This window comes from Electrona antarctica, assembly GCF_951216825.1.
Source record: "Electrona antarctica genome assembly, chromosome: 17".
Lineage (NCBI taxonomy): Eukaryota > Metazoa > Chordata > Actinopteri > Myctophiformes > Myctophidae > Electrona > Electrona antarctica.
The window spans coordinates 11,824,405-11,852,015 of record NC_136798.1 but is presented as its reverse complement, the minus strand read 5'-3'; the positions used below and the strand labels follow the sequence as shown (position 1 = coordinate 11,852,015).

Below are 27,611 nucleotides of genomic sequence, written 5' to 3'. Positions count from 1 at the left end.
TAGGTGTCAAACAGCTGGTTTAATAAAACACTTTTTTGTTACAACAGACAGAGGTTGGAATGAAGCAATATATTCCAAACAAAAACAACAGTAATGTCAAGAATGTAACTAAACCAAGTAGGAATGGACCAAGAAAGTCCCAAACCAAACTAGGATTAGCATTTAGACTATAATTAACTTTGACCTCAGTCCCAGCCTTTAACCTTGCCCTATGATCCCCAAAGACCTCTCTGGTCATGCAAAATCATCTCAATGGTATCTGGATGTCTGATGACTGTGTATTGAGACGGCGCTACTTAGGATTATGTCTGAAGCATATGTAGAATGGAAATATTCGGTTATATTTATTTTATTGACGCAGAAAATGGCTTGAATTAACACTCAACAAACTCCTAAAAGGCATTGTTCTAAAACACTGATGTTTATTATTATTATTATTTAAAAAAACACAAGTAAAGCTTAATTCATAGTGAATCACATGACATTGTGGCTTGCTTAAAAGAACTGATGTTATTAGCTTGTCAATCTATTCTTTTCGGTGAGCAACCCGTTACAGACTATACATTTGACTTAAGACATTTCAGAAATTGATCTGATGATCATACGTTTTTAATCACAGTAAAGCGCCGTTTATTACAGCCAATGCAGTTGCAACTGCAGTATGTGAGGGTGATTCCTGGCGCCGGTCCAACAGAAAAAGGATAGGTCATCTGAGGTCACACCGTGGCTGTTAGTCAGTGCTCTCCAAAAATCCTTTGCAGCATCTCATGCACTGTTCGTACACCTTTTCAAAGTCTGCATCACTTCCCTTCATGGGGACAGATATGAAAAAGAGATGAATTCTAAAGAAATGCTTAAGATATTCAAAAAATAATTGAATGCCACAAAAACACAATTACATTAATTTAATTACATTAATTATTATATATATATGTTTTTACTTGTGGTCAACAGGATGAATAACCACCCTTGCAATTAAATCCACTCTGGCTCTTAAAGAGGCTATTCCGGAGGTAATCTCACAAACCGCTATTCTGATCAGCGCCAAATTTCACACTGCCAGTTGAATAATTTAATACGTCCAACTATTTTTTTCCCACATATGTTTGATACTTTTTGAATTGTTTAACTTAACGGAAGTCATTCCATGGCTAGCCTCTTTCAGAGCCAAATTTCCACCTCCTTGCTTCCTCCGTCCTCCAGAACAGCGATGTAACAGTGAAATTGGGGACCTGCAAAAATATGTGACCATCTTGTGGACTTCATCATGATGACAATGTCTTAACATAAAGTAAATCGCTGCCATTTGTTTATCAACCTAGTGGTATTTAGGCCACGTAGGTGCGTTGTTAAGTCCACAAGATAGAATAGTCACATATTTCAGAAAGTCTGTGTGTGTGTGTGACTGTGTGTCACTACGTGGCTTCAGGTGCGGTTAGGGTTAGAAATGGGGCGAGTCGGACCAACGCGATGTCGGAATAATTCCCTGTCAGAACGATGACACAGCTCCTGTGTGTCAGTGTGTGTGTGCGTGCGTGCATGCGCAAGTCTGTTTGTCCAGAGTAAATCTTGCAAACTACTGCATGGATCAGTCAGCACCAATTAGAAAAAAAACGTACATTTTATAATAGAGGTCAAAGGAAGTGGGATCGGGCTGAAACCTGGCCCAAGTCATACATCATAGATACAGAGTAGGTCATACAGTAGACTGGCCAAATGAGGTCCAAGATCTACGTTGAGGTCAGAGCCATAGAAGAGAGTTGCGTTACGCTTTAATCTCGCCACAAAGCGAGATTAAAGCTGTGTTTGGAGTTGTGGTTCCAAACATTGGAACCTTCTCATTGAGATAGAATGAGAACTTCCGCATTCCATTCTTACAATGGCAGTCTATGCTAGTGATGTGACTTTCTCTCTCAATGGGTATGGAGTCTATGGACGTATGGTTGAGGTCACACTGCTATCATACCCCGTCTTGTTTGTGTTATATTGCATGTAGGGCTATATGCAGAATCCAGATCAAAATATCCTAGTTTGTCCTTCCCAATCGGTTAGAATTAGGGGTGCACGATTATGAAATTATGACCGATATCCGATCTCCGATTAATTGCAGGGTCATATCTGCCGATACCGATTCTGACCGATTCCGATATTATACAGAGGACCACAATGGAAACAAGCCTAGGCCCTAGGGGCTTGGCCCAAAGCCTGTTAATAAAGTATTCAATCAATCAATAAATAGCCTATACTCTTTTCCAAGAGTCTGTTTTCAGAACTGAATGACTACTACACAATAGTACACAAATTAAAAGTTCATTTTTACTTAAAGGGCCACAACCAGATCTTATTTTAATGATGTTTGGGAGACAAGAAACACTTTCCTGGGGTTTTTATGTGGGTAATATGTGTTTTTAGATATTTCAGTGTCCATGGGCTCCATGATGTCTAAAACTACAGTTTTGCCTTCATTTCCCTCTGCCAGTCTTGAGTTCCTACTCCCTGCCCCAATTGCCCTGAGTGGACTCTTACTGGATCATCATCATCAGTCTTGGTTTAGTTTGTCAGAGTTTGCTTTAAGTTTTAGTTAGAGTTCAGTTTTCCTATTGTTAGTTTAGTGTTGTGATTGTAGTGTGTGAACTTTGTGAGACTTTTGTGTTCTACGTTCTGTACCGTTGTGTTTTAGTAATGTCTTCGCTAAAAGGCCATCAAAATATGTACTGTATTTGTTTTGTTTTGTAATATTTAATTAAACGTTTACTTTTTTATTCTGTTGTCTTGAAAAAACTAAATGTTATGCTTTTGCAATTTAACATTAACATTTCACATTAGCAGCCATTGTTAAAGTGAATCACATTTTGGACTAAGTGAACCTACCGTATTACATTTAATTGCCCCAATACAAACAGAATCAGAGAAATACCGGTTACCCCCTTCCTAGAAACTGACAGTTGCTATGTATTGTTTGTGCTATAATACGTAGTCAGGCTTCTGACTTTAGCTGGCATATTCTGTACATTGAACTTCAAGCAAAGCAGTGACGCACCTTCACCTACCCAGAAGTAATGCTCCAATTCCCAACACCCAGCTTGACATCGGCCTCACGCTTGGACTAGGAAACTTGTGTTTTCCATTTATCCTCCTAACACACAGGCTCCGCTCCTTAGCTTGGCTTTCTTGCCATGTTGTGGCCACTGGTGAGGGACCGCAGCCCAATATTGTTGAGCCTCCCAAGTTTTTACATGACTCCAAAACCACAAGTTGCAGGCCTGTAGTTCTGTTGGCTACCAGAGGCACACAAATACACGCACAAGGGAAAACGCTCAAGTTGTTAACACCACGTTAACACCAAATCCAGAGCTAGCGACATGCTGATATGATTGACTGCATTCACATAAACGTCTGTGGTCAACCACAACTTCTCCTTCCACCTCAGTCACTAATATTTTTTGTATAAATTCAATCAAAAGAATTCCATATTGCCATTTCCAAAAGTCCTAATAAAAAGCCACAGTTATTCAGACATATCATTAGTCCAAGCCGCAGTGATGCAGACAGATCATTAGTCCAATAGGGGCATTATCAAAATGTCATATGAATTATGTAAACCTCACTGCAAAATCAGTGAGCCAAACAGGCAGTTAAAGTGCGCGTTAACATTCCTAAGATAAGTTAATAACTCTTGTTTTAGTGCACATTAATAATATACTTCCTATCGTCAGACTAACACCAACGCTTACCCAAAGCCAAACGGGTCTTCGTTATAATTAATTGCATTTTTATAGCACTTTTCTAAGTACTCAAAGATTATGGTTTTACCTCTGTTGATTTTCACAATCTTTCAAGAACCCAAAAATGCAGATGGAAGCATTTGAGGTTGAAATAAGCTATATGAGCCACGAAACATGACATGGCAAACTAAATGGGGAAAACAAAAAATACAAAATAAAACAATTTGGCATACCCGGTACATCAATGTCATGTGAATTAAACAATGGTTTGGGGATGATACAATATATACAAGATGTGGCCAGACAGGAAAGATTAGACCTAAGTATACAGGTCATCTGTTCTGATTACTGGCTGTGAGTGAAGGAGAACACGAGTTGTGTGTGAAAAGTGAAGTAGCCATAATTTCCCTGGCATGAAGAATATAGCTCTAGTTTGCTCCAATTTGCTTTTATTGTCTGCGCCTTGCGCCTGGGTATGATCCTGTCTCCCTGTGGGGGCGGATAGTTTTCCATGAATGCACTTGTTTTCCAAAAACATCATCAAACATCAGAATCTATTAAACTTAAGCTGTAAAACAAGTTCTATATATTACATTAGGTAGATTGTTATTTATACATAACATAATTAAATATGTAAATATAATACTTTCATTTAAAAGTTCATGCCTATGACAGATATGTCATGGAGGCCGTGAAGGCTTAAGGACATGAGGCCACAGACACCTTGATGCCCGCCTGCTCTGCCACAGTTGCTTCAGTTTTCTCCTCTGCTACCTTCCTGTCAATATGTTCTCTTTTTAATAGAAGAGGAAGCACTGCATGGTCCGTCAGTAACTGCAAGCAGGTGCTTGTTGGCGAGGGTTCAATAATAGATAAATAAATTCAAGTTCCTTCCTCTGTGGTAGTGGGCTGACAATCATCCAAGTTCGAAAAGAAGCGGTGAACGCAAAGAAAATCCAAGGCACTCCTCTCAGTTAAGTATAAAAAGCCTTTCTTTTCATGGCTCAGCTAGGCAAAACATTTAAAAAACGACCTACGCATTTCGGCTATGAAGGGGGGGCAGGGATCGAAACGGGAACCTTCCAATTTACTTTATATATATATATATATATATATAGTATAATGTTTTAATATATCAATAAACAACTCAACACAAGAACATTCTAAACACTGTAAAATGTATTACCCTATTTGTGGGGTCGCTGTAATATCTTGAGCTCAAAATCTACTCCTACACACTTTCACTTAGAAACTTGAATATTAAATTTAGAAATAGTTTACTTTAAAATTATAATGAAAGTCAATGGAGGATTTTGGTACATCACAACTTCTTCATACTTTCACTTTGAAATAATTTGCAGTTTTCGAAAATATTTAACCTCAAGCGCCCAATGCATTGTCAATGGCCATGGCCATTTAAAGGGTAGCAACAGCAAAGAACACAAGTCTATCTCTTTTACAATGGCCTTGTAAACCAGATTGGGGAGCCCAGGGAGCCAGATTGCTCATATACTGAGTTGCTTATGCCAGGATTCGATCCCACAACCTTGTGGTTCAGAAAGTGCTCTTCCTATTAACACTTTACCCGCCAGAATTAATTAATAACTTCGATATAATTCACTCCAGCATTTCCCCCATTCAACCCTTATTTTCATAAAGAAGCCAGAAGCGTCTGACTCAACCCAAACTAACCCCAACATACCGTACATGTCCTCCTTCTATCCTTTATACCCAGACGAGGTCCTAAAACTAGTGACATCCACTAGACCTACCACCTGTCCTCTCGATTCCAATCTTCCAGACCATCGCACCTGATCTGCTCCCCTTTATCACCTCCATCATCAACACCTCGGTAACCTCAGGCTGGGTCCCATCTGCCTTCAAGTCAGCCAGAGTAACGCCACTCCTCAAGAAACCAACTCTTGGCCTGGGCCATGGCTCAATGGTCCAGGCACCTTGGCTGGTAACCCAGTCTGGCAGTGTGTCGTGGGTTCGACTCCCGATCCCGACGGCCTTTACTGCATGTCTTCCCCCCATCTCTCTCCCCATTTCCTGTCAGCCTACTGTCTGACAGGAAATAAAATAAAAGGCGAAAGCCAGAAAAAAAAACACATAAAAAAAAAAGAAACCAACTATTGACCCCTCAGATGTCAAGAACTACAGACCGGTATCACTCCTTTCCTTTCTTTCCAAAACTCTTGAACGTGTTGTCTCTAGCCAGCTTTCTCTCCATCTCTCATAGAACAACCTGCTGGATCCCAACAAGTCAGGATTCAAACCAGCCCACTCCACGGAAACTGCACTCCTTGCAGCCACATAAGCACTACATGCTGCCCAGGCTGCCTCCCACTCATCCCCCGAACCCTCCTAACTGGGGTCCCACAGGGATCTGTACTTGGTCCCCTCCTTTTCTCCCTGTACACTAAATCTCTTGGTGCTGTCATCTCTGCTGAGTCTACTCACAATCTATTTTATCACTGCTATGCCTATGACACTCAACTGTTTCAATCCTCTTCCACCTGCTACTCAGGTGGAAGAGCGCTTCACTGCATGCCTGGCTGACATCTCACAGTGATGTCTTCTAACCACCTCAAGATGAACCCAGACAAGACTGAGCTTCTCTTCTTCCCAGCTAAGTCCTGCCCCATGCGGGAAATGCCTTGGTAACCTCAGTCCCAACAGCCAAGCACCTTGGTGTTGTCCTGGACAGTCAGCTCTCGTTCAAAGCACACATGACAGCCGTCACTCGATCCTGTAGGGTTACACTCTATAACATCCGACGAATTAGACCCTTCCTCACCCAGGAGTCAGCCCAGCTCCTTATCCAGACATCAGTCATGTCAAAACTTGACTATTGTAACTCCCTCCTTACTGGCCTACCGGCATGCTCACTTAAGCCTCTCCAATTAATCCAAAATGCCGCAGCTCGCTATGGAGTTCGCACGGGTCTGCTCCAAAGATCTAAGCTGTGCGATATACATTTTGAGTTAAAACCATTAATATCAACCCATGTCCCTGCACTGTAGCAATTAGTAAAGCTGGTGATGCCTATAGCCTGTCAGTCATTGCAAAGTAACTAAGTACATTTACTCAAGTACTATACAAGTGCTTACAATTCACAGTACCATTTAGAGGTACTTTTACTTTATTTTCCATTTGTTACTTCTACTCCACTACAATTACATCATTTGACACCTTACTTACTTACTTTGCTCAATTAACTATTTAATAGTTTGGCTATTCGAAAACATCAGATCTACAATGCGACGCATTATGAGCTTGTAGATCTGCTATTTTTGGAAAACTTTAGTACTTTTACTTTGGTACTCAAAGTATATTTTGATAATAAAACATTTGTAAATGTCAAGCTCCCAAACCACATGACATACCCAACGTTAAATATTTTCGAGTTTATACTATACTTTGACATACAAGTGTTGTGCAAAAATAGCCAATCTACAACCTCACAATGTCGCCTTGCGACACACATTCACATTATTGCTTGTGAAGCAAACAGCCTTTTCCCCTCATTTATTTAACTGACAGTGAGATTATGTATTCAAAATATAATCACCTTAAGCCTTAAGTTCAATGTGTTGAGCCTTAAGTTCAATGTGCTGTGTGTTCACACATGTACTGCCTTTTTTCGCAAGGTCAGAAAATGGGTCTTGTAAATCTTTCTTATTTAGCAACAATAGCCAAGCCTCGTTGGTAAAGGATCAAAAGAATAGAATGTTTAGACAAATGCTTTTTTCCCCTTCGTAATAAGCAATAATATGTTACTGTGGAAAAGGAACACAGACGTTGTGCTGCCAGGTTTGGGTTCATTGCTTCAATATGTGAAAAATGGACATAGCACTGTACTAGGACAGGAAGTCCATGGACACACAGTTTGAGCTTTTGTGAAATATGCAGCTTTATTTGTATTCAACATTCATTCAATCACACTCGTGTGAAGTGAGGGGTGCTCTTATCATACATCATCACATTCCGGCCAATTGCGATTGGCCGGACAAACACTTTTCTGTCCTCACTTTATATCCCCAATTCCGCGCTACACACAGACGCAGAAAGCTGGCTATAGGCCACTATAGGAGTACTGTAGCCTCGGCCGGAAGGCGGAAGGCGAACCCAGGTTCCCCACTCCACAGGCACGTACGTTACCAGTCAACTAAAGAGCCATGGCCCAATGGGAGAGTAGCAACGCAGCACCGTGGGGGAAACTCTCCCCTGTCGGGTGAAAAGAAGCAGCTTGGACTCCTAATGCATAGAAGGAAGCATGAGGTCAGTCCGCTGCCCCCCCAGGTTGGCAGAGGAAGTGTAGCGCCCAGGATTACATTAGATAATTGACACTGGGTGAAAAAATGGGTTACAAAATTGTGGGATAAAAAACAAAATAAAGTAGCCTGGGCCGGGAGGCGAACCCGGGTTCCCCATTCCACAGGCACGTATGTCGTACGCTACCAGTCGACTAAAGAGCCATGGCCCAATGGGCGAGTAGCACCGTATAGCCTACAGTAACTTGCTCAGCCAATCTAATCATTGATATAGAGTACACACATTGCTCAGCCAATCAAATCATCGCTATGGGGTACACACAAACACACAAAGCTGGGCATATAGGAGGGGCTAGCACCCCTCAAAAATAAATTCATCCTTTACCCTCATGTTCAATTCATTCATTTTATGGACTTCTTCAATGACTTCATCATTGTGTCCTTGCTGTCCTGGTATTTGGCCTTTGTGCCCTAAAAAAACCTGAAACCGTCCAAAAGCCAAATGGCCTTGCACCTAAAATGACAAAACTATAAGGCCTGGACTGAATAAACATTTTGATGATTGGGCAAGCACAATGAATGACAGCCTCGCTGTCACAACTATTGTCTAACAGCACAATATTTACTTTTGAACTGTTTTTCTTTTAACCTGAAGTCATATTTTTGGCCTCGACACTACTCCATTCAGCAATAACACTACTCCATTCACCCTCAACTCAAACATCTGCTCCTCCGTCAAAAACCTTGGCGTCATCCTTGACAGTACCTTCAGCCTCAACAAACATAAGCTCTGTAGTAAAAAGCAGCTTTTTGGGCCACGGTTAAACCTCATCTCCCACCCAAACACCTGGAGATGGCAATCCATGCTTTTATATCCTCTCCGGTATTGACCAGTCCACACTCAGGCGCCTGCAGTTGGTACAAAACTTGGCTGCTTCGCCTCCTCATTGGCACAAAAAAGCAAGAGCACACAACTCCAGTTTTAGCTACACTGCACTGGCTCCCTGTCACTTTCAGAATCAATTTTAAGATTATTTTATTCATTATTTTTTTATTATAAATCCCTGCACGCCCTGGACCCTTTATATTTGTCCGAACTTTTGGAGCCCTACACCGAACAAAGGGCACTGAGGTCAGCTAACAAGGAGTAGGGGCGACCACGACTTGGCTGCTGCTGCTCCTAGGCTTTGGAACTGCCTGCCCTTCTATATAAAAAGTGCCAATTCTTTTAAATACCTTCTTAAGACACACATTTATTCCTTAACTTTTAGCCGCACTTAATGTTTGTGTCTTGATCTGTTGCTCTTTTGTTGTTGTTGCACTTGCATACTTTAATTGTTGATGTCTTTTTGTTCTCACCCTGTACAGCTCAATTTTGATTGTTGCAAATGTGTTTTATAAATAAAGTTTCAATTTGATCTAACCTGTTCTCGGGTAAGTATGTCATTATGTTTGTCATGATTTGTCAACGCGGCTGTTGGCTTTGTCCGAGGCTTAAATGTCTTTAAATAAATACTTTTGCTAACGTCTATGGGGAAACCGAATGGGGAATTATTTCCTGGTGCCCTCGTCATTCTGAAAGTGGGCGGGACTGCGACGCTCTATTTTTATTGCTAGTATGGGGATCAAGATTTAAATTCAAATTTAAAACTAACCCTATTTTATTGGGTGAAAAAAAAATGTACAAATTGGGTGAAAAAAAACGTACAAATGTTTACACTCTCAGGGTGAGAGTTATGGGGATTCTGGAAATAAAAAGGTTTGAGAACTACTGAGGGATTAAGTGGTTAAGAGTGTGGGAATCCACTATCATCATTATGCTCCTCATAAAAAGGCAAGACTTACATAATATGGGTCTTTGATGATCAACTGTTTCTGAGGGTCATATGAACCAAGGAGTTCAATCTTTGCTCTGCAGTTTTTCACGGAGTTAGCCTTCTTCTTCAGGTCGCTGCACACAAGAGAGAAAAAAAGATTACAAAATTGCAAGGAATGACAACTCCTATCCAATGTGTGTTTGGGCCCAGATAGAATATAATCCTGTATGTCAGAAAGAATAAAACGGATGGATATCACATTTCAATATGGTGTCCAATATGTAGATAGAAACTGTAATCCTGATCCTCCTGACCACTATTACAATAGCTTGGATTTACAATAAATGTAGGCCATATGCAATGCATAGGAACAGGCCAGGGTATAGAGAAGCTATAGTAGCCTACTATGATAGTTAGCAAACAACACGAGGCATCAATACAGGGGACGTTTAGGACTTTATAAGGCATGATTCCAGTGTCAACAGATGGGTACTTTTCCACTGTTTTGCATTTTTATGGCGCTTTTCTATGCACTACGTGCCTACTCAAAGCGCTTACAATGGTTCATTCATTCATACATTGGGAGGTGAAGCGGCGAACAGTCGACGCCAGCGTCCTCACTTCCCACATTCACACACCAATGGTGGCAAGCTCACACCGACCGACTCATTGGAGGCAATGTAGGGTTCAGTGTCTTGCCCAAGGACACTTCGACATGTGGACAGGAGGAGCCGGGATTCGAACCGCCGACCCATGGATCATTGGACGACCTGCTCTACCTCCTGAGCCACAGCCGCCCTCATGTGTATGTGTAGACACTGTAGTGTCTACACATAGATACTTACTTGGATCTGAGAAACTCTGCAACACCTCCAGCAGCAGAGCAACTACTGTACAATATATGGAGGGTACTGGTGCCAAATTGGGAGCTGAGCCATAATCCAGTACAGGGCTGAATCTAATAACAGGAATCTCCATGATACCGATACCCCATGATGAAAATCTAATATTTAGTGCTGTTTAAGACAAAATCTCAACCTTGGCCTAATTCATAAAAAGCTCAATGGAAGGGTCAAGAATTAAGCACATTTCACTAATTGATAACAATGAGGCAGAGATTGTTAAGGTCGTGGACGAGGCCCCCTTTTAAGACTGGTCTCTATTTCTCATTCTGGCTAGCTTAACACATGTGGAGGGGGGGAAAGGGAAGGAAAGGGGGGAAATAACAGCCCCCAAAGAGCAAAGACAAGGCATCCAAGGAACTCGGTAAGCTGCTTACAGATCAGATCCGCTATAGGCATGTGATCTCAAAATGATCCTTAAAACGTTCAAAGTAGCAAAAATCCCTCCCCTTGGAAAGAGCTTAAGGAAGCATATTGCTCATTAAAGGGAGACCTTCACCTACACATTACGTATAGGTTTGATGTTTTTCAGTGATTTTCTTGTACAGATGTGTTATTTGAAAGACTGGAACATGTCCACTGTGGGTTATTTTCTAGGTCATTTCTCTGCACTGATGAGGACATAAAACACATACCGACCTCTTCCAAACCAGGCTTATTTTCAGAGCCAACAAAACCACTGATGTTTCAACGGCCTGAATTATAAAATGGGATACTCACGGACAGACTTGAAGTGTATTTTTTTGGAAGTGTCAAAAAGCAAAGTCTAAACCATTTGGACATTCAACTCTACAAGGTTGAATAAATGAGCAGATAATCACAATGACCAAATTCCAATTTAGTTTTGGTTACTCTGAGACTGAGCAGTAAGTCCTTTTGAATGGCAGTCAACTAGGACCATGCAATGCCGCAGCATAGGCTAGACGTTTTTCAAACACCATGTCCACATGGAAGTTGTTCTCCCAACTGTAATACACACACCCACAGAAAGTCAAAACACTGGGACTGAGTCCAAAATACGCATACCTCAAATTGTTCTCGTCCATGCACAGGATGTAGTCAAAGCTGATGAAATCTTCCTTAGTCACCTAGAAGAGTGAGGGAAACAGAACAGAACAATGGTCAACGTTGGCACTTGCTGAGCAGGCATCACACTGTATTAAGCATTATTTATTTCAGGGCATTCAGGCAGGGTCCCCGATATCTGCTGCTTGGATTTCTTTCTTTTATCGCGAAGGATGAGCATAGTGCTCAAAACGGACAATTAAAAACCATTCTGATCTCATAGAAAACTTGGCAGGGTGCCCAAGATCTCAGAGTGAGAGAGAGAGTATACAAAAATCACACCCGTGTGAACTGAGTGGTGCAAATCCCCCCCCCCCCCCCACCTCTCTCTCTCTCTCTCATTAGCAGGCAACAGTAGCCTGGCTAATAAGCCAGACCGAATCAGCCGTTGGCAAAAAATAAATTGCCTGCCGGCGGATTACGGTCTGGAGAGGCTCAATTGTACGCCCATTTCCTACACCAGAGAACTGGTGTGGCCAATTGGGACACAGTATGCAATATGGGCGGGCTTTGGTACAGTGACATTCAATGCTTGAGACCTTTGACTGACAGTAGCTCTGACCAATTGCGTCAAAGAGAAAATGTTTGAACCCGCCCCCCGGGAAACAAGATCCATACACAGCATCTCCAGACTCAAATACCACACGACAGTGTGATTTGAGTCTGGCTTATTAGCCAGGCTAAGGCAACAGTGCAATACTATCTCTCTGTCTCTGGCACAACAGCGCCCCTACTGGTATTCATGAGTCACACATGAGTCACACACAAACATAGGTTAACACGAGTCACAGGTCACAGACATTGCTGTTCCTTGGAGTGGTTGCACCACACAAAAAGGGGGGGGGGGGGGGGGGGTGGTTCAGACTGGTTCAGACAGTACAACGTCATAACTAATCCAACCGACAGGTTGCTAGGACGTGTAGCGCATTTTCATTGATATCAACCGAGAGAAAAATATTCGGAATTTTTCTCTTTTTTTTAGTTGGCCTCTCCTTCTGCACCATACTCCTTGCTCTTTTGCGCATGATTGTGTTAACAGAGTTATGAAAGGAATCAAAGCAGCACATCTGTGTGGAGGGCTGTTGTGCAACAGCTTCCAACAGGGCTGGCGATGACTCAATGAAACAAGCAGCAACCGCAGCCTCTTAAGTAGTTGTTAAGGAGTTTCAATTTAGAGCAGCAGTGTTCAAAGTCCTCCCCACAGGCCAATTGCGGCCCACGGAACAATTTTGACTGGCTCACAGCAAACCTGACAAAAGACCATTGATATTTGATATCGATGAAATAAAATTGTTGAAATCCAATGCATTTGTATGTGACTTTAATATGGTCCAAAAGTACATTATGATAGATAGGAGATGTAGTTGGCCCTTGGGTGATTTCATATTTTCTAATTTGGTCCCCTCAGAAAAAGGTGATTTAGAGGCATGTTGAAGAGAAGGTTAGGAAAGCAAGAGGCTGAGGAGAGAAGAAAGAGGCTAGTGACAGAAGGAGTAAACTGTTCTCAATAGCTCTAGCAGCGCCATCTAGATAAAGTCTGGATGGGTCGCATAATGAGAAGTTTGAGAACCGTTTGCTTTGATTCTAAACTAATAAAATGTTTGCATTCTGTGTTTCCAATTACAGCCTCTGGAATAGAGGGTATGCTGAGTTTTGACATCATCATCATACCCGGAAGTTATTCGGGAACGCCTACGGAGTGGAAGAAAATAGTTTTTGGCCTTGACAGCCCATACATCCAAACAGAAAAGTCCTATCTGAGATTGTATTAAACGACGTCAACAACGATAAACTCACTTTGCCACTCACTTTGTCACTCGATTTGCAACTCATTTTATGCATGCGCATTGCGCATACCCTCTATTGTATGGCTGCATTTTACATCACAAAGATCAGATCACAAATATAAACATGCACGCATACTCGCACGCTGTCACAAGTCTTTTGTTACACACTGTCTCAGAGACATGGTGGTAATAACTGTACATGTTGATCTCTCTTTTTCAACCTATATCTCTCTCTTTCACTCACACACACACACGCACACACACGCACACATGCACAGTTGCACACACACACATTGAAAGCCTTATGTGAACCCTCCCATGAGGCAGACATAGGCCCTGGTTAGATTTCTCAAATGCTTGACTGACAGCTAAGCAGGGAGGCTGTTACTGTGCATGAGGAATGCGTTGGGAGTCCACAGTTCAAGTTGAGAGCAATAAATACACAGAAATATATGAAGTTATAAATATAAAACTAGGCAATTTTGTGATTATGTGACTTCTTGGATTCCAACCATTGTGACCTAACTATAGCATTTCTACAACATTCAGTTCAACTTTAGGCATTTGTGGTGCCCACTTTGAACAGAGGAGAAAATACTTCTGGCAGTGCTTTCTACAGAGGCCCCTCAATACACAATTCAAATTTTGGGTTGATTAATGGATGATGTGTTAATGATTTGTGGAAATAGGCCTATCCAAAATAATTTGAAAGACAATAATTAATAATTACAATACTGAATATCAAAATGCTGTTTGGTATGTTTTGTCAAATGACTCCAGTGATCATGTATATGCCACATTTTGTGACATCTGGAAAAAATCTCTTGTAGAAAATTCTAAATTGGCAGAAAATCTAATTGTTCATTTTTCAAAGGGGCGGGGGGGGGGCTTCTCCCTTAAATGCTTCACATTAGTGCAGCACAATTAATCGAAAAAAGATCAGAGATCTAGATTCAGACACCTATGCAATCTCATTTTGTGAAGAATCGTGCAGCATTAGTTGGCTGTCCAATTCATTTGTTACTCTTATGTTTTTGCGAATCGTGATCTCTATTGACCTATAGCTAAGCCGCTCCCCAAACTGCTATGGTCCAATTAATCACAGCTAAGCATAACATGGGTTAGACAAACCTCTCCACCAATAGTTTTCCTATATGATAAAACATTGTTTTAAAACAGAAATGCCACGCACATATTTTTCCAGTGCATATGGCAGGCCTTGTTGACAGATTTGGAGGTCTGGTTCCAAAAATGAACCAGTATGTAATGTGTAAAATCCATGTTTACATTGGAATGAATGAGCCTGGCTGATAAGTGTCCAAGTGGGAGTGTCTAAGTGGGAGAGGCCGGGTCTTAGCTATACAGTAGGACAGGTGAATTCTTGAGGAGGAAAATCGAGATTCGCATTTGAGCAAGAATCGTGCATCACTACTTCACATAGCGGGAGTTCTACAGTTTGGAAGAATACTATTTGTGAGTTTCACTAAAGTGTCTTAGATTATCCTTCTCAGATTGTATTTTTTTGAGCGGTGCCTCCACTCCATTACGCAACTATGCGTGTCCCTATGTATGTATACGTGTCCGTGTCTGTCCAAGCACGGAAAGCTGCAACACAGTAAAGGTGGATCCGAATTCACATCCGATTCACGCCCGGTGTGTGGAGACCTTAACGCTGTCATTTCTCGACCGTTTCGGACGCGGGAAGGCTCGCTGGAACAGGGCTGGCCCTGGGGGTCTGGATGTTCTGGGGACCCCCACACGGTAACTCATTTCCCGAAGATTTTTTCTTAAAGAAATCAAAGTACAGAGCACAGTACACTACAATACAGTACACAGAGCACAGTACAGTAACTATAACAATAAATGTATAGTTGCACCGCTAATTTCACACAGGTAAGATTTTTTTCTGTCTGCTCCATCTTAAGGGTTTCTCTGAACTACTGTATAGTGTAGATCAGGGGTGCCCACACATTTATGACGTGAGATCTACTTTCAAAATGACCAGCTCAACAAGATCTACCCACTGAAAAAATAAGTGTACCATTGCTGAAAATAGTTTAAATATATAATGTACCTGGGGGGGCTTTGGAATAGGGAGGGGGGAGAAATTATGACAGGCAGTTTCTGCTGTCAAAATATTTTTGTATTTAAATTAAACACCCAATGCATTCTCAATGGCAATAGCACAAACTTTGGCATGCTACTAGTCCAACATACTTACACCTAGAAACCCTATTCAAACCTATTTAGGTTCATCTTACGGTGGACATGTTTGCCTGAAAAGAAATCTTTGAAATGTTTCATAGTTTTAGAAATATATAGTGCAAGGACACTTCAACACCAACTCTGGGGGAGCCCGTGTTCGAACTGGCAACCTTGCAGTTACCATCCAGCCACTCTACCCCCTGAGCCACCGTCGCCCTGTTTTGGTTTGGTTTTACTATAGTTTATGAATGGAGAGAGAAAGCTAAATTCATTGACAAAGTACATTTGGAATTTGTGTGTACTGTGGACCAATCCAGAATTAAGGAATAAAGGACTTTTTACTATAGCACTGTGTGTGTGTGTGTGTGTGTGTGTGTGTGTGTGTGTGTGTGTGTGTGTGTGTGTGTGTGTGTGTGTGTGTGTGCACGCGCTATTGAGGTCACGATTATCATTGACTTGGGAAACATTGAGAATTTATTGAACTTTTGTTGTCTTTTTTTATGTCTTTTTAATAGTGTTTTTTCTAGATTTCTTTTCAGCTTTTTGCTCCTTTATCGTTTGGTCATAGACTACTTTGTATTTGAATTTCAGATGATTAAACAAATTGATCGTATTGCCTTGCGGTGCAGACACCAACTTGTCTGACCAAATTTAAAGCTCTCTATCCATCATCTTGGCTTGACTAGAGCTGCACAATTGTGGGAAAAATTATACTTGTAATAAGATTATCAAATTAACTACGGACGTAAACAACTCCTTGGGTGCTACAGTGCACACGTCACACACGCACACAGTTTCCTTTAGTTACTGTACTGCCTCCATACGCAATTACGCATGCACAAACACACACTGTAAAGGACAAATTTCTATGGCTCGCGAGTAAATACCCCTTTATTTTTTTGTTTTCCTTCCTTGTTCACTCCTCAGATGAGGCTGATTTGAAGTCACGATGAATGTGAAGTTGTAAGTTCACATCCATTAACTCTAACATCCAGCCAGAGGTGTCTGATAAGCTCCAGATTGCTCCACATAATCTATTATGAAGTGCATTGTAGTGTGCTTGCGTCATAAAGCATCTAAAATTTGTTTTTGTGGGACCAGCACAGTCTCCAAATGGTCTGCTCTTTGGCTGGCCTGTCCACATACTGGCAGCAGTAGAAGTTCAGCAAAGTTCAGAAAACACACAAGTCGGGGAGAGGGAGACTAAAAGAGAGGCTGAGCTAATGAAAGAATAGCCCTCCATATTCTTCCATTGCCCTCTTTCTCTGTCCATCATGTCAAAGTTCATTGTGAGGATTGTGGATTTGCCTGGCTTCGGGCCAAGGGTTGAGCCTCCCCATCCCTACTTTGAAGAGATTAGTTTAGTGCCTGACTGACTGGGCTTGCACAGAGACACATGAATGAGACTGCAGATCCACTGCACTGGGTGAGACTCCTCCATATTTCTGGTGACGTGGTGAGAGAGCATATTTGGCTATAAAACACTCAACACAGGATGAGAAACTGTTTTTAAAGCTTCTTGGTGTGAATGGGGCTTGGCTATAAAAATCTGTTATCTACAGCAAACACCATTCTACAAATTAGTCTTTAAGGATTTGAAAGCAAATGCAAATCTTGAACACAGATTTCATATCTCTGAAACTAAATCACAGGTCAGTAGATAAACACTGTCATTTCATATTCATATTGTTATAAATACGATTAAAAGACTTTGAGGGGCGCTACCTATGCCCAACTTTGTGTGTTTGTGAGTACCAAATTTGAGATGATTTGATTGGCTGAGCACAGAATGTGCCCAACTTTGTGTGTTGGATTATGCCCAGCTTTGTGTTGTGTGTAACAAATTTGAGATGATGATGATGTATGACGATAAGAGCACCCCGGCCCTCACTTCATACAAGTGTGATCTTTTTGAGTGGTGCAAACCACTCCAACAACCAGCTTTGTCTGTATCTATGTTTGTGTCTATGTATGTGTGTACCTGTACGTGTGTGTACCTGTACGTGGGACCCAAAAAAATGAGCATGGTTACTATGGTCACTGACATTACGTCAGACCACAGCTGATCAGGCTATATAAGACCTTGCACCACTCAGTTCACACGGGTGTGATTTTTATATATTAGATAAGTATTATGTATTTATGATGTGGATAGGCTATTCCCAGTTCAGTAGCTAGGTACCCTTTTAACAACATGACATTCTGTATACCCTGCCCATACTAGAGAAACATAATGTCAAGAAAGAGGACCCCCGGGACAACCAGCTGTACCTGTTGAGCCCTGTGGTTGGTCTCAATGCCATGTTTCCTTAGGCAGGCCAAACCACGAGCGTCCGGCGAACTGCCTGTATTCCAGTCAGATGTAGCAGCACTGTCTATCACCCACTGCAATAACAGAAAAGAGGGGGGAAAGGCTAGCTGCTGCTAAAACAGGTGGTTGACTTGGGTGGGCGTACCTGCTTGGCCACGTGCCCCATGGGCACATCATGCCTCTTCATGCAGGCTTGGCCACGGTGGTCTGGAGGGTTGCCTATCTCATAGGTGGAGGTGGCAGCACTGTCTATCCTCCACTAGACAGAGTAGTAGAGGATCGATTTATCGCATGCACGCACACACACGCACAAAAATACATAATCCCACTCCACAGCATACTATGAGATGGGCTCTTGAGAACAGATGTATTAGTAGGGCTGTCACGATTATGACATTTTAGTTGACAATTAATTGTCGCTCAAATAATAAACGATTTAATTTTGTTGTTGAACATTTGAACATTATAAATAAAAATTACATTTGTTTGTCAAATTGTTTACGGAGCCTAAAAGCTAAATAACGTAATTATTTAATAACTTTATACTCACTTTATATGAATAGTGCAAATAGCTGATCTAAAAGCTCAAACATGATCATCTCGTGGCACATTTTGAGCTTGCTATTGTCCTCTTTTTTGATTATGATGATTATGCATCAAATAATTGCGATTAGGCAATTATGTAATAATTGTGACAGGCCCATTTATTAGTGACACAAACACTTGAATTTATCCAACACTTGCTGGGCATTCATTTAAATCATACCATATGCACTAAAAAAATTTTTTTTACTTTGCAACCAGCAGCTAGCTACACTTTTACACAATACAACCAACTTTCTGCAGTCTCACACTCATGCACTGTAGTTATTAACTACATAAAATATAAAGAAATTAGCTATGTGATGTTTAACCCATTTTGACCTGAGATCAGATTCTAAAAATGTTTTCTACATCCTGACAGTTTTCTGAAAAAGCTGTTTCTGTCAGTGGTTCTTCGATTTTTCAAAAATAGCAGACCTACAAGCTCGTAGCGCGCCACTCGGTGGCGCGCTATGAGCTTGTAGATCTGCTATTTTTCAATAGCTAAAGCATAACATAATGCCAACACCAAAAAGGGGTTCCCGCCCAAAATGGGTTAAAAGAATACAGAATTGTATTCCTTTAAATAAATTTGTAATAAAGTACCAACTAACCCCCAAGGTTCAATCAAGTTGATCTTATGTCACATTATAGTCCTATAATCTTGGTAAGGTAAAGTATCATGCAATTTAATGCAGTTAGTTCAATATAGTTTCTTAATCTGTGATGTCTCTAGAAATTACCTTGGTTCAGCATTGCTGTTTAAAAAGATATAAAAGATTGTTTTAAGCTGCCAAATCTCTGCTGATCATTAATGGAATGCTTTTAAAATAGTTGTAGGACTAGGACAGCATGACACCTCATCTGCACAGGCAAGGAGCGAGCCTTACGATGACAATACCGCGCAAAGAACTGTCCTGATATGGAGTGTCGGCCATCAAATAACCAATAAATAGTTGTGTGTACATCTCTCTCAACCAATAAAAGTGTTTGGGGCCGCGAAACCTCGTTCAAATAGAGACTCTGCGAGCGAAAATAGGAGGGATGGACGACGGCGCTGCACGGCGCGTTGTCGCTCGCAGTACATCAGGACAGTCTCATTGAAAAAAACATGTATTTTAATTAGATTTCCTCGTTTGCATCGCTGGCAGTGCAGATGGGGTGTGACTGGGTGGGTACAATACAAAAATACCCTGTACAACTGAATTGAACAGAAGTTTTATGTGGACATTACAATTATAAATAAATAATATTTTGTAAAACACACTGTGACGACTAACTTGAAGCAATATTGGCCTCTATTGTAGAGTCATCCCTTCCGATTGGTCTTAATGATCATACCTTATCCTCAACACCAGCATCTGCTACCAGCTTTCTGAAGACTGCTTCTGCAATGGGGGATCTGCAGATATTCCCTGTTCCAAACAAACCAAGATACAATTTCATGAACATGGGAACATTTCAATCTAATGTATAATTGTTTTAAGTACATGTTTGTGACCTTGACCAGACCTTGTGCTGTTCAATCATAAATATTGACGAGCTATATGCATTTGTCTAAATGATACATTAAAAATCAGACCCGTCTGAACTGAGTGGTGCTGTTGGGGTGTCGGACTATTGGTTGTCGGACTATTGGCTGTCGGACTATGTAGTCTGTACTGTACTGCCTCTCATCATGCACCTGTGCATGTGCTACACCGCAGTCTGTACTGCACTGTGCTCTGTGCTGGCGTTACACTAAAAACTCAGCTTCCCATCATGCACCTGTGCACAGTGTGAAGCTCAACAGCGCCACTTTGTCACCTGTTGGTACTCTAAACGTACATACAGACATACAAAGGGACACACATTGCTGATCCTTGGAGTGGCTGCACCACTAAAAAAGTGATTCGTTTGGGAAAAAATAAAACACCCCAAACTTTGCATCTCTGGACACGTTTTTTGGAGCCTTGACCAATCGGCCAACTTCACATGTGTTCTTACACATTACAGAAACATCTGCCTGGAAGAATCAGGAATCATTGATTGATTGAATACTTCAAAAATGTGCATAAAAAGGCACAGGAAAGTACAGTTCAATACAATGTCTGCTAAAAGGATTTAAACCCAAGAAAGCCTATTGGCTTGTTTCCATTGGGGTCCTTCATTCATACTCAATTCATTGAAACATTTAACGACATACAAATATACAGTACTATGCAATGATATTATGTTCAGTAAAAAGTTCTGGGGGAGCTTTGACTTTTTACTGGGGCCAGTTTCAAATTGCAGGCAGCAACATGTAGGCCTAAGTGATCTTTTGAGAGCGGTTTTGAAGGAGTTGGTTGATTGAACATTTTATTAACAGATTGTAGAATGGGTACAGTTCAACAAAGGTACAGGTCAATACAAAAACTAAGAGAAACCAGAAAAAGAAAGAAGAAACCAGAAAAAGCACTAAGACTTGTTTACATCAGGGTCCTCCATTTTCAATTCATCAAAACATTTAAAGACATATATACACGTCTATGCAATAAACGAAATCATAAGGTATACACATGAGTCAGATAGGGAGACTGACTGACTGACTGAATCTAGTATGAGCCGATATTGTGGATGATGGATCCATTCCAGCATGAATATTCATCGAATGTTGAATCTACAGTAATACTGTATATAGGTGCGATGAGGTCGCCTAATTAAGGTCTTTCCCGGTGGCCAATAACCTGCATGACGTTGGTTATGTAACGCGCATCAGTTATGACAGTCATTCCACGGTGTATTTTATCGATTGAGTCAGCTCGATTGAGCTTGTTGTTAATGTATTACTCATATATAAAATAAATATATACAAAATAATAATGTAATGCCTGAGATGAGAAATTATGTTTTTCTGCTGGTCCTTTATTTTCAAAAAAAGAAATGACTCGTCGAATGACTCATATGCGTGGAATGACTCATATGCGCATATCTCTGTTTTGTAACAATACAATTATGTATCCTTCTCGTCGTCACTCTCAGAACTGGTGGAAAATACAACTGTAATAACTAGTTTCTAAACCGTTTACAATCTACACAGCAACATAAAGCACTGTCATTCATTTAAAAACCTATAGGCTATGCGTCAGCCGTCACACAAACACAAAGCAGTTTGAATGTGTCAAGTCAAGTCAAGTCAATTTTATTTATATAGCACATTTAAAAACAACAGCAGTTGACCCAATTAAAGTGCTTTCCAGAACAGGTAGACCGTAGTCTATCACAGTGCAATAATAAAACATGTAATACAATCGAAAAAATAGTGTGTCATGATGACACACTGACACATTCAAACTGCGTTGTGTTTATACTTCAGTAAACCTGTGTGGGTTTAAAAAGACATTTCTTACCCAAACACACGAACGAAACTGACTTGGTACTGCCGGCTGCCATGTTGCTTTGAAGGGTCCTGTGTCATGTTCCTTGGATGGCCAATATATGCCTGATCAAAATTAATTTCCCCGCGAGCTTTCATAAATAAATTATTTATTATTTAAAATAATATCAATCTAATTGCTATATAAAAGCAACAAATGGCCCAACATTAATAACATAATTATTTGATTTGGTAACAGATTCTGACTCGATTTAATTAAAATGCATAAAGTGCATGAAGTCACCTGAATGTAATGTCACCTAGACACCTATATATAGGACCCGCTAGGCCTGGATTTGCATTTTGCTTTCAGAACTGAGCAAATTCTGAGCAAAACTACTGGTCCTTGTACTTTACTTGGGTATTTCACTTTATACTGCTTTATAACATTTCAGATGGAAATATTGTAGACTAGGCCTACTTTTTTACCTTCTTTTTTGAGGGGTGCTATAGCCCCTTCTATGTCCAGCTTTGAGGGTTTAAACAGCATCCGAATAAGAACAGGTGTCCCAGCAATAATTGTGTTCATTGGAGCACCCGGCCATGGGTAATCTAACCCAGGCTTCCGTGCATGGTGGTGCCTCTACAACACCCGGATGCCCTTCCTTCAGATTTCTGAATACAACAGCTGAAGTAATTTCATCCCTATAGTCATGCTATGCTATTATTTAAAAAATATATATTTAATGCCTGAGATGAGAAATTATGTTAGGTATGACGTCAAACAGGCAAGGGTTCAAATTAGGTAACCAGTCCATAAGGCAAACAAATCCGATATGGGGTAGGCAAAGGTAATCAAACTGGGTAATCCGTCCATGAGGCAAATAAATCCGATAAATGGTATGGGAAGGAAATCCAAAAACCTGAAGGCAGTCAACGGGTCAGAGGTCATGAACAGACCACTGCAAATTAATCCAAGAGGAAAAGACTAGACCAGTGGTGGACAAAGTATGCTATGTACAGTACATTGAAATTGAAAACAAAGAACAAATTATGAAGTACAATTTATTTTTAATATCAATGCATTGCTGTGTTTTAAAATGAGGGAGTGACTAGATCTGAAATGACAGCAGGGAAATAGCGGCAGAATCAATGACAAACAAAGCATGGCAGATTAAGTTGTGATAATATGGTACAATTAAAGTATGCCTTCTCCTAGCTCTGATCCATAGCCCTATTTTTTTACTATTTTGCAAAACATTTTTGAATAGTTAAAATAGCCAGTCTACAAGCTCACAACGTCTGATCCATAGCCCTATTTTTTTACTATTTTGCAAAACATTTTTGAATAGTTAAAATAGCCAGTCTACAAGCTCACAACGTGTCAATGTAGATTGGCTAGTTGAACTATTCAAAAATGTTTTTCAAAATAGTAAAAAAAAAGAAGGCAAAGACGTTTAGGGATAAGGGGTTTAGCGGTGACGAAAATGGAGCCCCCAGTGTTGCCTCAAGAAGTCCCTGAGAATCATCAAGGACCCCACAGCCCCCACACCCCCATAGAATGGGTCATAGTCATAACTGTTCATAACTGTTGCCCTCAGGGAAGAGGTACCTGAGCATCATAGCCAGCACAAGCAGACTGAAGAACAGTTTTCTCCCCCAGGTAAGAATGCTAAACAAGCCTAAATAAACAATGAACTTTTCTGTGGTATTACGGCCTTTTAATTGTATGCTGACCTGAGTTCTTTTAAACCTTTTTAAACCTTTTAGAATTTGTCACAATGCATGCATGTACTCAATGACAAACATTGATTCAAACATGTTGAATCTTGAATCTGTTTGCATGTATGGGCTGTCAAGGACAGAATGTTGTTTATTTAAATGAATCTAGCCTCGGGGAACACATGGTGGCAAGCCAGCCAGCAAAATCAGCACAAGCTTATAACCCTACCCTATTTATGTCATATGTTTTCATCCTCTCCCATCTTCTACCAGTTTGGTCATTGCCAAGAGCATGTGCACAGAGGTGAATAAATATGAACAGGTGTCACAGTGACATTATTGTGTTCATTGGAGCACCCATCCGGATGCCCCTTCCTTCAGATTTCTGAATACAATAGCATAGCTGAAGTAATTTTTACCTTAGTCATGCTATGACTGAGAAAATCCTGTCAATAAGTGGTTTACAGATTACTACAACAGGGAAAATGTAATCTGTACTTAGTTATTATTCCAACATGTGCAGCTGATAGATCCAAATCCAAGAATATTGGAAGAACAAGCACTGTTGCAGAAAGGATGTGTGCCTTATTTATGTGGTATGCGCTCTTACCAGGTGATTCATCAGGCAGCCCATGGAGAGAGCATTCTCAAGATATAAGCAGATCCTTGTAAAACCGTTCTTAATATTACAAAAATATATTTAAAAAATGTCAGCGTTATTGGTGACTATACCCATCTCAGTATTTTAACACCAGATGACCACTATTAAAAGGAGTCTGATGTGAATTTCTTAGAGCAAAACAATAGTATGGAATATTGGAATAGCCTAAAATTTAGACTATTAAATTATGTTATTATTGTTATTTAGGGTTAAAAGAAGGTTAAAAGAAGGCTGTATGGCCGACACACGTTGGTGTTTTCAATGTTTGTAGCCCGTATTTAGACACTTTACTTACAAATCCACCTTGATTTGTATGCCATTGTTGTGGCATTTTTTCCCCTCTCTCTCTGAATATTATTCCCTTTCATGAGCACCGGTAGTTTGAGGGATACGTCCTCCTGTAATTTATTTTTTATGTATAGTATTTGTTTAGGCCCTAAACAAATACTCTCCTGTCAAATACTCTCTTAAAATTTCAGAACCCTTTCTTTGAGTTTCAGCACACTCTATCTTCACGGATTTGAAGTACAGTTAATTAGCTATTACACTGCATGTGGCTTTCATTGGTTTGATAAAGATCTGTATAAATTGTCGCTGATTGCCTGCTCCACCTCCTGACGATGGGAATACTGGCTGACATTTACTACGTCCTAATTTAATTCCCACTGGTCTCATCAAACTTCTGTTTGTTTACTCATAACTGAGTTTGATTGTTTTTAGATAATCCCTCTTCATTAATCATCTTAGCATTTTCTAAATCATTCCATTCCTGTTTATTTACTGTCATCATCTGGCCAATGTGTAACCTTTGCTGAACTCAATGCTCCAACATGAGGATATTCTCAGGAGGGTTCAAGTTTACATCTTTGTGAAGAGGGATTTGCCACTTGTCTGGTCTGATCTACTGATTTCAGATGTAGCCTACTTGATGATTCAACTCTTGTTTATTCGGATGCTTGGAAAATAAAACACGTGTTAACTTACTATCTTTTATTCTTTAATATTTGCTTTCTGTTCATCTCATTAACTGGCAATGTCGTAATTATTTGAAATAGGCTATACTCAAACTTTAAGATGGCTGTTTGAAAAATTACATTACAGAGCTCCCTTCAAGCACTGGCATTATTTTTGTTCATTTGTGTAAATGTCTTTGGAATATGGTTTTCATTTGATTTCGTTCAATGGTTAATTCTTTGCAGATCTTCTTTATTCAGCATAGAGGATCATTTATTTCACTTTGATTGGACAAGACAACTACAACTGGACATATGTCTTTGTCAAAAGCAAAGGAAGTGTGTCAGGGGTGGCAGGTAGTAGAACTAGAACAGCCAGCGAGGTTCCCAGTTCGATCCCGGGCTCCCCCAGTGTTAGTGTCGAAGTGTCCTTGAGCAAGATGCTGAACACCGAATTGCTCCCGATGTGCAGGTTGGTGCCTTGCATGGTTTCCTCTGCCATCAGTGTGTGAATGGGTGAATGTAATGCACAATCTATGTAAAGCACTTTGGATAAAAGCGCTATATAAATGGACCATTTACCATTTGATTGATGTTTCAAAAGTCTTCCCTTTGTACACTCAAACATGATTAAATGTTGAACAATTTGATGCATTTTCTATTGTTGTTTCTTACCTTGTCAGTCGATAAAGATGCTATTGAACATATATTTCAATTTACAGTAAGACATCATATACCAGACATGATCATTTGCTTACCACAATAAGCTAGCGCTATAGGGAACTTTATTATGGCAGCCTCTGGACACCAGAACACATATTTCTTGCTGCTTGCTGAATGATGGACGAGCATCACATTGTAACTTTTTTGCCAAATCAAATGAACACTCATCCAAGATATTTTAAATTTAAGCTGATTTGATCTTCTGACTTAAAGCAAACAAAATTTGTGGCAGAATAAAAATGGACATTTAAAAAGTAATGTGCGAAGAAAAAAAGACAGCAGCATTAACGTCCCACATGCACACATTTGTTTTCTGTAATACAGTAAGATGACTAGATGAGTTTGTCTTAATTGACACTGTCTGAGACTAATTGAGTGGTAAATGACCTCATAGTCTCAGCAATTAGTACTGTATGCATAATCATAATTATCAGTTACATAATATTCATAATAACATTCATAGCCGATAACCACAAGCAAAGGATGCTTGTAGCAATTACATCTCATAATTTGCAAGCCATTCTTAATTGAGTCAGCCAGTCTTTTAAACATCTCAATGAGCGATGCTAATTATTGTGAATGACTCACTAAAATCTACAATTAAGCGATGATGCAAACAGTGTCACATTAAGAAGCAGAATATATTTTTTCCTAGAACCAGGTTAAAATATGAATTGCAAACAGGGGTGCGTTGGGGCTCAGGAGACTGGTGATTCATTAAACCAACTGGTCTCAGTGCTCATGTGTGCCCCTGCCACAACATACGCACACACACGCACTCCTCGATCTTTACCCCTACCTTTTCCTCTATTGTTTTTTCTTCTAATAATAATCACAAACAAGTCTCAACTAGTCTATTTTATGAATTACATGTGCTACATGAATGCCAATGTGCTAACTTGTTAAAGTCATACTGTGGGACCTTTTCAATTAAACATTATTTTTAAAGCAATTTTTCACTGGCATATTTTTCACAAACATGTCATATGTGTGACTTCAAGTTGTCAGTTTCTGCCGGTGTCTGCCCCATTCCTGCCAAAATGGTCCAGGCCCTCACAGGTGCTTCAGAAATGGAATTGTATTTTTTCTTTCATTTGAACTTTTTTAATTTTTATTCTTTTTCTGAAATGTATTACTATAGAAGCCAGCAGCAAATACAAGCTTATATGAACATGTGGCAATGATCACAAAGTTGCACAGTATGCAAAAGAGAAGGCATGCTGGATGTTGGGAGTATGTTTGTTTATGCATGTCCTTCCATGCCTCTTATGAGGCCAGAAAGGTCCTGTGTGGACATTGTGTAGTCTATCACAGTGTGCTACTGCCTACAGGTTCACACAGCAGGCAGCCTATGTAGGCTAAATCCTCTCGCATCTGGATTTCACCTCTCATGGTCTGTGAGACAATTTTAGATGTGGTTCTGGAGACAGTTTAAGTTATTAGCTGCAGGTCATGGACAATGTTTTAAACATTGGACACAAGTTTCAAATGAATCACCACTTAATCACCACAGGGTTCAACTAGGCAGTTGTCTGGAATATGCA

General features: G+C 40.4%; 1 protein-coding gene across 2 annotated transcripts; it reads right to left on the bottom strand.

Annotated features, from left to right (window-relative positions):
* On the bottom strand, positions 1 to 22,166 carry acp1 (acid phosphatase 1). Of its 2 annotated transcripts, none has more exons than XM_079526495.1 (6): positions 22,043 to 22,166; positions 20,013 to 20,086; positions 18,235 to 18,348; positions 11,748 to 11,809; positions 9,848 to 9,953; positions 1 to 808 (listed from the first exon to the last, which is right to left on the bottom strand). In XM_079526495.1, the coding sequence occupies exons 1-6, from the start codon at positions 22,083 to 22,085 to the stop codon at positions 731 to 733; spliced, it is 477 nt and encodes a 158-aa protein (XP_079382621.1). In that variant the 5' UTR covers positions 22,086 to 22,166; the 3' UTR covers positions 1 to 730. The 2 variants fall into 2 exon arrangements, with proteins under 2 accessions (XP_079382621.1, XP_079382620.1); XM_079526494.1 differs by lacking the exon at positions 18,235 to 18,348 and adding an exon at positions 18,050 to 18,163 and having other exon boundaries at positions 22,043 to 22,160.
* Between the last annotated feature and the right edge of the window lie 5,445 nt (positions 22,167 to 27,611).